Below are 13,855 nucleotides of genomic sequence, written 5' to 3' on the forward strand. Positions count from 1 at the left end.
GCAATTACTGTGAATTTCTTGTTTCTGATTTATTTCTTATGAAACAATGCCAAAACATAGCATATTGTGCCCAAAACAAGCAGATCACATTGCTGTATGTAATATAAAATAATTGGGGATATAAAATATATATGCCCCTTTGATTCAACGTCCATATGGGTAAATCTAGTATATGTTAATCTAAAGCAACTGGACTTGCCAAGTAATCATTGAAAACGTTTCACAGCTCATCTGAGCAGCTTCTTCAGTTCAACTGACTGGTCCAGTTGCTTTAGATTTACTTATACTTGATATACCATGACCTGAATGAATGAAAACCTTCACAGTCATATGAGTAAAACGCTCTGTTTTTTTAACACAGTATACCTTGTTTTAGCCTTTTTTCATAACACATAAATATTTATATATACCTGTAAATATATATATACTGTATATACATACAGGTAAAGCATCTGTTATCTTGACTTACTGGGACCTGGGGCTATGGATAACAGGCAGGTAAGGTGGAGCACCATGATTTAAAAACCATTAAAATATAGAAGAACAAAAACAGGATTCTTTTGCACCAACATGGTTTATTTAACATTAAGTATAAAGTATTGTATTATTAGAGAGAAAAAGCAAATGAATAAAAATAATGAATTATTTGTTTATAGAGGACATAATTGGAAACTGCACTGCTGTATTTCAGAGCTTGATGGATAACAGGTTTCCAGAAAACTGATCTCATCCCTGTATTGCAAAAGAAACAACCTTAAATAAAAACTGCAGTGCATCGTGGGATTTTTTTTTAAAAAGGTTTGACCATGTCAGAAATGACTGACTACATCTGGGGATTGTATCATTATAAGAAATGTTATTGCAGCTACGAGATAAGCTAACAGTCTGTTCCGACTGTCACTGCTGCTTTCAAGTAAGCAACGATATCACAGGAGGAGTATACCCATTAAGGAGCTGACGCTATCACATGTGCAAGGGTTAACCTACAAAGGACAATAGCTGCCGCCTGTGAGTGAACTGGTAGTCTTTTTATACATGTCAAGGCTATTGTGGCTTATTATTGCAGTAAGCAATAATATATAATAATAAGCCACCATAGTCTTGCACACGACAGTGCTGAAAAGTTTAAAGGGCCACTAACAGCATTAAATCATATTGTTTTTAGACATTTTAATATTATATGCCTGCCCTGCATCTACAAATAAAACATTTCTTAGCATATATAATATACAAGAAAGGTTATCATCCTACAGGTGTATAGAGACCCATGGGTAACATCTGTTGATGCTTTTGAGCTATTGAGCTTAAGTTGGCAGCCAAGGCTTAATAGATATATATATATATATATATATATATAGAAAGAGAGAGAGAAAGTTTGAAGAAGGAACATATAATTAAAATAAATATAAAACCTTTTCTTTGGGTTACTGGCCCTTTAAAACAAACAGCACACCTATCTAAAGGAAACAATAGTAGTAGCATAAAGAATGGAAGAGCAGCTGTTTGCACAGGAAATGTAGCTTGTGTTTTATTTAGACAGATAACTCCCCAACATTAAATGTTATAAGATAGAAGTCACCTCAGAGTATATTATAATAAATGGTGCTTACTGGGGTCATAAATTTTAATCAGTGATATCAGTTCATGACTCATTAAAACGTCTTTATTATAAAAAATAATGTGCTCCATATATAATAATTTTAGAAGTCCCTTTGGATTTCCTTGATATGAAAGCATCTTTGTGGTCAAGGAACACCAAGGTGACTTCTAAAAACTTTACATTATTATTTATATTTTAAAATAGGATTTCAATATTTACTTTATAAATAACAGGTGGGATACATTATTCACTATGTATATAAAGAGAGTTAGAGGTGCATTATAATAGACATAATCAACCTGGGCTGCTTTAGCTCTGCATAACAGAAAGAGCAGCATCATACATCTTTCAGTTAAATAGCCATCTTTTGGTTAGGTGATGAACATTTTGTTCTTATACTTGGACCATCTTAAAGGCAGAAAAAAATGTAAATCTGCCATAATTAAATTTCTGCACCTGAATTATATGATTTATGGACACACCTCTGGAACATCATCAGTAATGGAACCACTACATCCAACATGACATCTTTACAGAAATCTCTGTAACTCTGAAATCCCTACTGGTGCCTGTTGATCAAGTCATTAGGGCTGAGGCAATCTCCTCAACCCTTATAATTTGTTTGTGAATCCATATCCTTGGCTTTACTTAAGCTGATCAGAAAACCCTGCACTTTACTGATGAGCCCCAAGAAGGGTAAAACCAGTCTGTAGTTGGGAATCTGATTAGCTATTATCTTGACTTCTGCTTTAAAAACCCAGTGGGTGAATTTTAGCCCATAGGATAAACCCATGTAAATGGGATTTTCTTGGAGCTTGTTTGGAATTCATTCCCAGAATTCCTTTTGTTTACTGGCGCCTGTAAAATTGATAACACTCATTTCTGAACAGACATAGAAAGATAATAGCTGGGATGAAAAAGATGTAGCATTAATGATTTAACTTAAATAATTCCAAAGTGGCCTCTAATATCAAAAGCATATGCAAACATTACATTATAATATGTAATAAAATAACATCATGAATATTTTATTTATAATCCCTTTGGATGTGTGTGCTATATGCCATGACTGTTGTTGTGACTGAACTAGTTTAAGATATCTGCCTAGTCCATGCAAAAAAATGGCAATAAAGTGGAAAATACAATTATCACAAATTTTCTATAGTCATTAAACAGCTTGTCATTGAGTAAGGATATTAAAAGTCACCTCAAAGTTTCATGATGGCAATTAGCCTGCGGCCTAGAACTTTTCAAAAAGGGGTACATTATTCAATATATATATTCAATATATATTCAATATATATATATATATATTCTGTCGGCACCAGGTGCTAATCAACGATATAATATTGCAACAACAGAAAGCACTCATGGTCACTAGGTCAGAATAGGACATTCACCCATCTTTATTTTATACCCCTATCAATGCGTTTCAATCCACTGACTGGATCGGAATGCATTGATATTGGTATGGAATAAAGATCGATGAATATCCTATGCTGACCTAGTGGCCGTGAGTGCTTTCTGTTGTTGTAACATGAAATTTGAACAAATTAGTAACTTGACGTGAAATGATGACGTAAAGTTAAAACGTTTGCCATTTGAAATACATTTTGCCCATATAGCAAAATATAGTAAATTTTGCTTACAATTAAACCCATACATATTACCATAAACATGCCATGCCATGATGGCTAAATATTTTATTGAAGTGAGAAGGAGTTATCATTTGTGCAGCACCATTACCTAATGAGGAGGCTGCACAGTGTTCTATTGCTTAACATAAAATAACTAGTTGTCTGAATATTGGTCCTCCTGACAGAATGTTTTATAATTTTGCTTTAAAATAAGGTGCATAACTGTTGGCATGGAACTAGGAGTTCTGCAACACACTTAAGAAATTCTATACATTAGGTATTTGGATTTTACTGTATGCTCTATATCTGACCTACAGAGAAAAATATAATTTATTGTTAAAAAATATAGTTTGAAAAGCAATGCAAATAGTTTTAATTCATTTGCCGTTATTTTAAAGTAATTGCAGTGCAAGTGGTATGGTTTAAAGGGAAGTTAGTTAAAACATTGCATAACCCTGCTTGTTTTGAAAGATAAGAATACAAAGAACAATAACGTTAACAAATTGATCCTTGTGGAGGAATGTAAAAAAAACTGCATTTATATAGTAGGACACTGCATATGACAACTATATCTCAGGCTAAAAAATATAAAACCTTTGTGGAACAATCTAAAAATTCATTTATTAGACACTATTAAAGTTCTTATGAGTAAGAATAAATACTACTGGAAATCGCTTATTATTGGCAGTGGGAAGTACTTGTGGCCAGGAAAGTACAGCTTTCAGCAGAGGTGACTGATGATATTGGTCATTTAGTTTAGTGACAGCTGGGAGTCATAAATCGGTCCCCTTGGGTCTATAGTGTACAGATGTGCTGCTAGATGTATTCAATAAAGGGATACTGTCATCAGGATGGAAAAACAAAGTTCATTAGTATCTAAAAAATAAACTAAAGCATTTAAGTCTAATAATGAAGAACAATATAGCAATTTCCTTTCTTTTAAACCAGCCACACATGTAGAGTTCATTACAATTCAGCAATTTCCTGATGGAACCGAATTAAAGAGGTAGTTACATGTAACTTTTAGGGGCCTATTTATTATTCTGTGTAAAAAACTGTGTAATTTTTTTAGGCGTTTTTTTCTGCCAGAATGTAAAAATATCAGCATTTACCATTTATTTTACATAGCTTTTTACACCATTTCGGCAAATTTTGTTTTACATAGCATATTCCATAGGCCCCATAGTATGATGCAGACAGTGATATTCTAAGCCAATATATAATTAATTATATTTAGCTATGGATTTAGCAGCTCTCCAGTTTGGAAATTTAGCAGCCATGCAGGTGCTAGGATTTCATTTTTCCTAGCAACCAATCAGTTGTATGAATGTTAGACTGTAAGTTGAATAGGAGAGGGCCTGAATAGAAAGCAAGGTATTAAAAGGTAACAAAAACAATACAATTCTACCTTCACGGAGTAAAAGATTTTTAGCTGCTGGGGGCAGTAACCTCCATTTGAAAACTTAAAAGAGGCAAAAGAGAAAGGCAAATAATTAAACATAAAAAATATAAAAAATGAAGACCAAGTTGAACAGGACATTCTCTAACATAAAAGTTAACTTAGAGGTGGACTACCTCTTAAATATTTGCATAATACCTTCCAGCATTATTCATTTGGCACCCCTATTGCCTAGTTCAAACCTGTATAGAAAGATAAACCAATAATGTTGTCCAAGTATTTGGTAATAAGTCAGTTCAGAGCAGTTTTGGGTCTCAACTCTACCCACTGATCTGTTTAGAGCCAGTCAGCAGGCAGAATGCTCCTTTTGAGTAAACTGCTCTTTCATTTGTTTGACTGACTGTCATGTGTGACAGTCAGATGGATATCCAATAACACAGCAAATGCTTATGGCCATGGCTGATGTGAATGTCTCCACTAGAAAAGGAAAAAAAATAGTAGTCACTGGGATTCCAGTTGTAAAATAAGAAATCCAATCTCAGATTATAAAAAGAAAGTAATGCTGTTTGTAAAGACTTTGGGTTTTAACTATTCACATTTAAATCACTCTACAATGGAGTTCCTCAACAGTAAACAATAGCATGGAAGATAAGAAGAGTTAATTAAAGTAGAGCAAATGAAATTGATTATGTATAACCTGAAGCCAGATTTCTTATGTAACATATAAGACATTTCTATTTGAGCCTGTATGAAAAAAAATGATTAGTAAAAAAAGGAAAATGGAATTCTGTGATGGCAGTACCCCTTAAAGGGATCTCCAGCCTGTGGTCTTTGGAGTTGGCCAAAGGTTGTTCCAATATTCAAAATATGAAAGGTTAACGATCATCATATCTGGAAATACAAAATGCTACTTGTGTGCATGAGTGTAAATATGTGCAACTGTAGGCGGCAGTGTTTCCATGGAAGTAAATACTTACCCTGTTACAAATAGCTAATGCAAAGCAAAAAAACAAAGATAAAAATTACGAAAAACATGAAATTTTAATATACGTAACAAAATGATATTCATTTCCCCCCCCGGACAATGAAACAATGTCTCAAGTAAACAAAGGTGCCTTTAAGGATTTGGAAAAGCAAGAAGATACAGATATAGGCGCAGTTATCACATATTCCAGCTGGTAGTGGTGGTGTGATTGTTTAGTATAGAATCTTTCATTCTTCCCCAACAATAAAGTGTGAAAGAAATTCTATTTTTAGGCTATTGATCCTGAGGTGCTATTTGGATTTAGATGGCTCAAGATCCTGAACTTCAGGATATACCAAAAGAATTAGGACCATTAAGAATACCAGATAACTGTGACTTCATCTCATATTTATAAAGCGTGAGCAATGGAAACTATCTGAAGTCTTTTTCTCCTGACTGAGTCAGAGTAAAGAATTGTAGGACTGCAGATTATAATGAGTGATGCATACCAAATGGATACGTGTTTTCTTAGATTAATATACATGTTAGATACATGTATCATTGCACTTTTTCCCCTCTCAAAAATATTATGTAGATATTAGAAAAATTCTCTTTTTTCTTTTCTTCTGAGTTTGTACATTCCTTGCTGCACACTTCTCAGGTGACAGGACACACACACCGTTCTATACAGTGCAGTTGAAATTGGCTACAACAGTAGTCGAATAATTACATTTGGTTTACTAATGAAATGTAATATTTTCCCTCCTAATATCAAGAATTGTTTATATATTCCTCACTATTTAGTCCTACGAATTGCCCAATAATGAGAGTATTAACATTCTCCATTACTGCCTTATCCAACCCACATGGCAATAAATATGGTGGCCAACTGATTGCCCTAAAGTGTGTCTATTATAATGGCCACCTTGACTTCTTAGCTTTGTTCTCTCCTCCTCCATAATACGTAATGCTCATGTTAGCTCTCAGTCCCCCTGTTCATGTAGTGCAACACATCTGAGCAAATCAAAGACTGAAATAGTGAAGGAAAAAAAAAAAAAACAACAAACAAAATAAATGCTTATGTGCATATAAAAATAGGTGCTACATTAAAATATTTGATATTTTAACAATAAGTTATTTTGACTACCCAAGTTATGGATTCTATGTCTTTGCACTTTAGAATTGGTTTACACCTTCTAAGGTGATGCATAAAGATCTTAGTAGTGTACATAATTTAGCGTTTACTTCAAAAGTCCAGAAAGCATACAAATACATCCTGTAAAAATGGATTGTTATATTAAACTCAGGGGAGGGGGTGCTAAAACACCAAGAAAGTCGGTTAGACCCACCCTTATCTGAAGGGTAACATAGCATAAGATGGTGTTTTCCACATAGATACCTCCTCCTAGCACCAGGAGAGATTTCAATTCAATTATTCTCAGGCTGCACAAACTGGCCTCAGGGGGGGCCACACGTTGCAAACAGTAAATGTTGTGCCCAGTTTATACAATATAAGCTGTCCTACAAAAGAAAAAAAAAAAGAAGAAAAAGTGCACACCCTTTCAGTGGAATTTGCTGCAGCTGAAAATCTTGTGCCAAGGCACTTCATCCGAAGGTTGAAGCAACAAAATCGTCATATAGTCCTTTTTGTATGACAGATCACTGGGTGATCGGAGAGTCTAGAACTGGCTAAAAGTGGTCTGTTTTTCCAGCACTTCGAGGTAGTCCGGCTCCACGTTTAGTTTTGCTTTTAATTCCAGGTACTCGTTCCTGTTGGGTTCCACATAGACAGTACTAGGCGTGCTGTACAGCATCGCTTCCCTTAGTCTGTCCGGATGCAAGAACTGTCGCTTGGGGGCGTAAGTGAAAGTATTGGGGTTGCTATATTTATAATCAATGTTTGGTCCTGGCGATGGGCCTTTATCCGGTTCCAAAATCCCTCGGTAGACGCGGTCGGTGTCTTGCACAGGGGACAGCTCCACCCGGGATTCTATGGTGCTGACGCTGTAGCTGGTTCCCCTCAGGCTACTGTCCCTCTCCTCCTCCAGGTGATCCCTGTAGGTGACTTTAAGTTCGTGGAGATCTTTATAATCCTCCACAGAGTTCCCCTCCCTGGATCTGTAGATGGGGTTTTTGCACATGTGACCCAGAGGGTGGGGGATGTATTCATACACATGGCCTGCCGGCGTCTTGACTTTGGGCAGCGGCCGGTTGCTATACACGCTGTATTGCATGTTGAATGAGCTCACGTCTGAGTTATTAGTGCTGGCTGGGTCGTTCTGGTTCTTTTTTCTCCTTTTCATGACAAGGACAAATAAGCCGGCAGCCACAAACACAGACATGATGAAAACCAGGAGCAGGCTGAGTATGAGCACAGACAAGGGCACGGAGCTGCTGGAGTTGTTATTGAACTTGGAAGGATGAATTAGGGCGGTGGTACTCTCGGAGGGGAGCACCGGGGAAGGGGTAGAAGTGGTGGCTTCCATAGCAGAGTGATCCGGGCATAGCAGTTCAGGCTTTATAGCTCGCATCTCTTTAAGGGCGAAATTCGGGGGCGATTTGCAAATCACATCATCCACCAAAACTCCCACACTGAGCTGTTCCAGCCAAAGCTTCATCCCCAGCACATTGCATGTGCAATCCCATGGGTTTTCATGGAGGTCTATCTGCACCAAAGACTTGAGCTGGTCTAGCCCTCCGCTCACTGTAAGGTGGGAAAACAGGTTACTTCTCAGGTTCAGCCTGGAAAGGTTCAACCCAGAGAAAATGTTGCTGGGCAGATGTTTCATAAGATTGTTATTTAGAAACAAAAGGTGAAGGTTTGGGACAAAATTAAATGTTCCAGGTTCGATTTCCTTAATTGAGTTATACTGGAGGAATAGGTACTGGAGGCTCTGAAGGCCATAAAACAATTCTGGTGTCAGCTTTTCAATAGAATTGCCATTTAGGTACAGTCTACGTAAATTAGTCAGATCCCCAAAGGCTCGATCCTGGATAACTGATATTCGATTATTTCCAAGATGAAGAAGGTCTAATCCAGTGGAATCAATGAAATCCGTCCTGCGAACCAGAGCGATGTAGTTACCTGTGAGATACATCTTTTTGGGGTTGTAAGGTTTAGGGTGTAAGTCGGATATACTCTGAATTTTCCTCTCTTGACAGTTGACGTTTAGTCCCAGGTTGGATATTTGCAGATTACAAGTGCAGTTTGTAGGACACTCCAAAGGCACAGGGGATTTGGTCTGATAAGCGATGCTTATACTATATCCAGAATCTATAGGGGGACGATGGGATGTGGTCCGCCCTTTGGATCTGTTGGGTTGCCGTGTGCTTTTGGGTTTCGTGAGATTTTTGTAAACAGAGGAAGAGATAGTGGCCCCCGAATTCACCGAGGCAGGAGTAGTATGGAAGTACTCGCTGGTACTCCTTGGGATCTGGGGGCGCATCTCATAGATGGAGATGAGTTTCCTGGGGCACAACTCCTGTTTGGAGATTTCATCCAGATCTCTCCCATACAATCGGAAGGGAGTTTCGCAAACGACGTCACCTACTAAAGCAGAATAAGAGATACTGTAAAGCCAATCCTTCAGGGCAATTAATTCGCACGAACAATTCCACGGGTTCTCCTCCAGTTGCAGCTCCACCACCTTATCCATATGCTCCAAGAGTCCCACATAGGGGAGCACTTTCAGTCTATTTCCTCTTAGGTCTAAATGTGTTAAGGGAACAAAACGAAAAAGATTGGTAGGCAAGGTAGATAAAAGATTATCGTTCAATATTAAGACTTGCAGAGAATGCAGCCTGCTAAATGTATTGGGCTCTATGGAGATTATAAAATTATAATCAACTTGCAAATACTCCAAATTTTGTAGGCCAATAAAGGTGTCATTTTTTAGAAGTTCCAACTTGTTATTGTTCAGATGCAATCTCTTTAGACCCTGAAGTCCATTAAACGCCCCTGTTTCGATATCCTGGATGTCGTTGTTCCCAAGATGTAGAATAGAAGCTCCGGTGTAATTGACAAACTCATTCAGGTAAAGTCTGTTTAAGAGATTCCCAAAGAGCAGGAGATGATAGACGGGGAAACGTGGAGGGCTAATCTCAGAAAGGCTAATGATCCCTCTGTTTTCACAGTTGACAGTTAATATACCGTCTCGCTCCTCACAAGGACATGAATGGTCACACACTTCGCCATAGTATTCTATTGTTTCTGCCCAGGAGAGAACCAACGATGTTACAGCAAATGCAATCGTTTGTAGAATCCACATCTGCATTTTCTTACTTAAGTCCTGGTCAAACGTGACTGGGGAGCAGCAATGGTACATCTTACCTCCTATAGGGAAAAGAGAAAATAGGTTAGAGGCTGTTGCAATTACCAGTCATTGTGTGGCCAGTGACATGTAGGTGTGCTTGCTGTATTATTCTAAGTATAGATAAATGTGTGTGTTTGTATGTGTGTGTGCCACAGGCTAGACGCACAAAGCTCCATTCTCCCTGACTACCCACTCTCCCATATACATTGGCTTTCGCCAGGCTGTAAGTCACGGATTGAGAGTAAATGCCTTTGCTAGATATGATGTAGGTAAGCCATTCTGAGAGCAGACTATGCTGGCAAAACCTCGCGATTATGATTTTCATGATCACCCATAAGTATACATAAAATGGCTGTCACTTCTCTTTCTTAAGGTCTTTTGCCTTTTTTTACCTTTCCCGGCGAGTTATTTCAGCACCGCACCAGTGAACAGCGCCCGGATCGCTCTCCCCTTCCCGCTCCCAGACAGGCTCGCTTGTTCCATTCAATCCACTCGGACTTGGCTGGAATCTATCAACGCATTTGTACCGCAATGCGTTGCACTCCCGCCATTCCGCTAGCCAAGGGGTTAAATAGCTCGAAATTGGGCTAAGTCTTGTGGTTTGTGGATCCTTAAACCCAGGATCGTTCAAGAAATATACCTGAGGGAAGGATCAAGGATTCAGATTGACCGCAGCCAACACCACCTCTATGTTGGATTTACAACGCCAGTCGGATTTGGAATCAAATGGCACTTTGAAGGGGCGCTGGCGATTTTGCTTTGGAAAATACTCTCCGTTCGGTCCCCCTTTTTACCCAAAGCGAGCTGGAGAATGGCTTCTTATAGCAAACCTAGCTCGTACAAAAACAGCTTGCACGCCATCATTGTGTATTGTCTAATAATAGCTTGGCAATGCCAGTCTGGCTAGAACATCGCTAAAAGCTCAGGAAGACATACTACTAATGGGCATCAATTGCTTTTGCATTGATGATAACGGCAAATACAGCTATTTCAGTGCATATTCCTGAGTTTAGCAGAGAAACCTTTTAACGGAAGAAGTAATGCATCAATTCTATTTTTGTTATTGCCAGTATCCAGCCTTCCACAGACAGGGCAGCTTTAGTGTTCAAGCAAAAGGTACAAGGCTTCTGCTACTGCCCACCCACAAGCATCGTGTCGGATAATATAAAAACCCTTAGGCAATCAATATCGATATGTGACTGACAATCTAGGCCTGATTACATTGGGATTTGTGCAATAAAATGCTCTAAAGTCGCACCACAGCTCGCAATCCACAGAGACAGCCAGACTGGGCTGATGCCTGAGGCTTGTGTCAGTGAAAAGCAGTCATTGTAGTCTGCAAGCACAGACCGTGACAGGCTTAGACCCCCCATCCGGCAATGGGCACTCACATATGCCCAGATATTGGCACACACAAGCAAATAGAGCGTTGGGATGAGTAGGAAACCCCCAAATTCTGCTGCTGGGCTGAGCAAGGTGAAAGCAAAAACAGACAGAGCCCAAGGAAACGTCTCATTTGTACCTTTCCAATTGCTGTCCAAATCCATTCATCCACATAGCCATCTTTGCCAACAGTTTATGGGAAAAATCCATGGCTCTTAAAGTCCGGTTAATCATTCATTCCCAATCCCAGACGTGTTGCATCCTTCATTTAATTACAATCACTTCCCAGCAAAGCAAGGCAGGGAATACAGTCCCTTCTACACCGTTCCCCATCCTCTTGCTACATTCCTAAATAGGCAGCGCCCCCCTCCCCTATTAGCGGGGACCCCCGATTTTTCATTGAGTGAAAGAGCCCTGGCAGTGTCTCTTCAGTACAATGGCATTATGGGATGCTGCCCATATCATACCAATGGAAGCAGGTACACAAACGAACACCATGCAGAATACTAATGCCATCTATCTGGAGCAGCGACCCTCATTAGAAGGGCAAAGGAAAATACTCACTCAGACTGGAGTCTCCAGGGCCCAACCATCGCGGAAAGCCATAAAAAATGCATCTGGTGCGGGCGGATGGCAGAGGCGTCTCTCCCAGCGCTTGGCTGCCAGATGCACCGTGCCCGGCACTTACACACACAGCGCAACAGACACACGGACACAGTCCGTACTACTGAATACCCGGAGCCTGGCATCCTCTGGCTTCGGGCGTCCCATTGTGATAGGGGAGCGACAGAATCGCAGGGAGAGAGACGGCCAGCAGAAAGGGAGAGAGAGAGCGGGAGAAGAAGGGGGATGGGGGAGCAGAAGGGAGGAGTTTAGGAGTAGGTAGGGTGGATGTGGGATAGCACTGAGCAGACTCAGCTTTTCTAGTTTCCAACTTGACAAGCCGCTAGTTTGCTTTTTCCCTGTGTATTACATATCAATCCCTAGCGGAACTGCACACAGACACACAGAGACGCACACACACAGACGCACACAGGCCGCTCACACTCTCGCTACATTAGAGCTGCGACACTTCTTTCACATGCACTTGTTTCCTGCGAATGATCGCCATTCTCCGTATGAGCAGTGTGTGTATGAGAATGTATGTGTTCTGCAGTCTCAGTCTTGTCTTCATCGTTTCCTTGTGTTTCTGTTCCACTAACTGACTGCTGCTGAATAACACATTGTGGCTTTGGCTTTCGGACGTGAACCCAGTGACATTTGTGTCCAGGGTCTGATCTGGTGTATTTGGGAAAAGCAGAGCGACTTCTTCTGTGCGTCTTAAAGCGCAGGCAGTGTGGCTGATAGACTACTGTATATTTTTTAATTTAACTCGCCTGCCTTCGCCTCCTGGGCCTGCTTTACGCATCGTTTATAGCCTTTTTCCCAATAGGGTGTTTGTTGTCATTGTTCCCTGTTTACTTTCGTCGTTACTGTACTGTCAGATCTGGTCCACTCTAGTCGTGACCTTCCTGTCGTGCGCGACACTCTGCAATGAAATAATAACTGTTTGGTGCTTTTTCGTTCTGCTTGCAGTTACTGCCTTTCAGTAAAGGGCACAATGACTCTGGGCTAAGGCATTTTTTTCCTAATGAATTGCTGTCATTCTTTTTCTAGGCTGACTCACAGCGACAGTGGCTTGAGGAAACCGACAGGTGGCAGTAAAAGGCGACAAACTATCCTGTATTATTTTTTTCTGAAGGAATGTAGGAATGAAGGATGAAGCCATTGCTGGCAAAGGAATATTTGTTCCAACCTGTATCTATGTAAAGCATCCATTTAGTTGTGTAGTCACTCTAGGGAGGGGTTTACACCCTGGAATAGCCTCCATTATTTTCTGAGAATAATAAAGAAGTCTATAGAAGCCAATAATAATTTGCTGCCTAAATAGCTTCCAATAAGCAGGCAAGCCAGATATAGCTAAGCAGTCATATTATGTAGCAGTTACAAGGCCTAATAACTCCTGTGTCCAACCTGCTAGTTCCAAACAGATCATCGCTGAAGAATGGTCAGTTTTTCTTATTTTGTTAATTACAGATGCTGGAAGCTACTTGTCATTGGTGATAGTCCAAACACATAGCAAAGAAAAAGACAAATCTGAGTGTGCAAGGACAAGCTGTCTGCTGACAGTGGCTAATGAATGAATCTCCAAACAATGCACAAAGAACATATTTTTTCCCTTAGACTAATTAATATTATTGCAGTGCGGCTTAGTTACAATGACACAATTTTCACAAGGAGATTAATTTGCTATTTCAAGTTTCAGTGATTTGTTTTCGCTGCTTTTATAAACGAATGTGTTGCTTATTATTGTTACTTAATCCCAGTTATAATAACGTATATCATTTTCTAATGCATGCATACTGATTGCCATATTTGGAAAGTGTGACAATGTGTAACAAATAGACATGTTGTATACATTAATATTTCCCCTTGACATACAATGGGACATTAAAGGATGCATGGTTTTCTTTGTAAGACAACCCAATAATGCCACAGATTATACATTGTGCATTTTAA

At 39.4% G+C, this 13,855-nt stretch overlaps 1 protein-coding gene across 2 annotated transcripts; it reads right to left on the bottom strand.

The window, feature by feature from the left end:
* Positions 1–5,658: 5,658 nt before the first annotated feature.
* slitrk5 (SLIT and NTRK like family member 5) lies at positions 5,659–12,631 on the bottom strand. 2 transcript variants are annotated; one of them, XM_002940106.5, is made up of 2 exons: positions 11,861–12,631; positions 5,659–9,933 (listed from the first exon to the last, which is right to left on the bottom strand). In XM_002940106.5, the coding sequence occupies exon 2, from the start codon at positions 9,923–9,925 to the stop codon at positions 7,280–7,282; it is 2,646 nt and encodes an 881-aa protein (XP_002940152.1). In that variant the 5' UTR covers positions 9,926–9,933; positions 11,861–12,631; the 3' UTR covers positions 5,659–7,279. The 2 variants fall into 2 exon arrangements, with proteins under 2 accessions (XP_002940152.1, XP_004911883.1); XM_004911826.3 differs by lacking the exon at positions 11,861–12,631 and adding an exon at positions 10,306–11,800.
* Positions 12,632–13,855: the final 1,224 nt, after the last annotated feature.

This window comes from Xenopus tropicalis, chromosome 2 (assembly GCF_000004195.4).
Source record: "Xenopus tropicalis strain Nigerian chromosome 2, UCB_Xtro_10.0, whole genome shotgun sequence".
Taxonomy (NCBI): Eukaryota; Metazoa; Chordata; class Amphibia; order Anura; family Pipidae; genus Xenopus; species Xenopus tropicalis.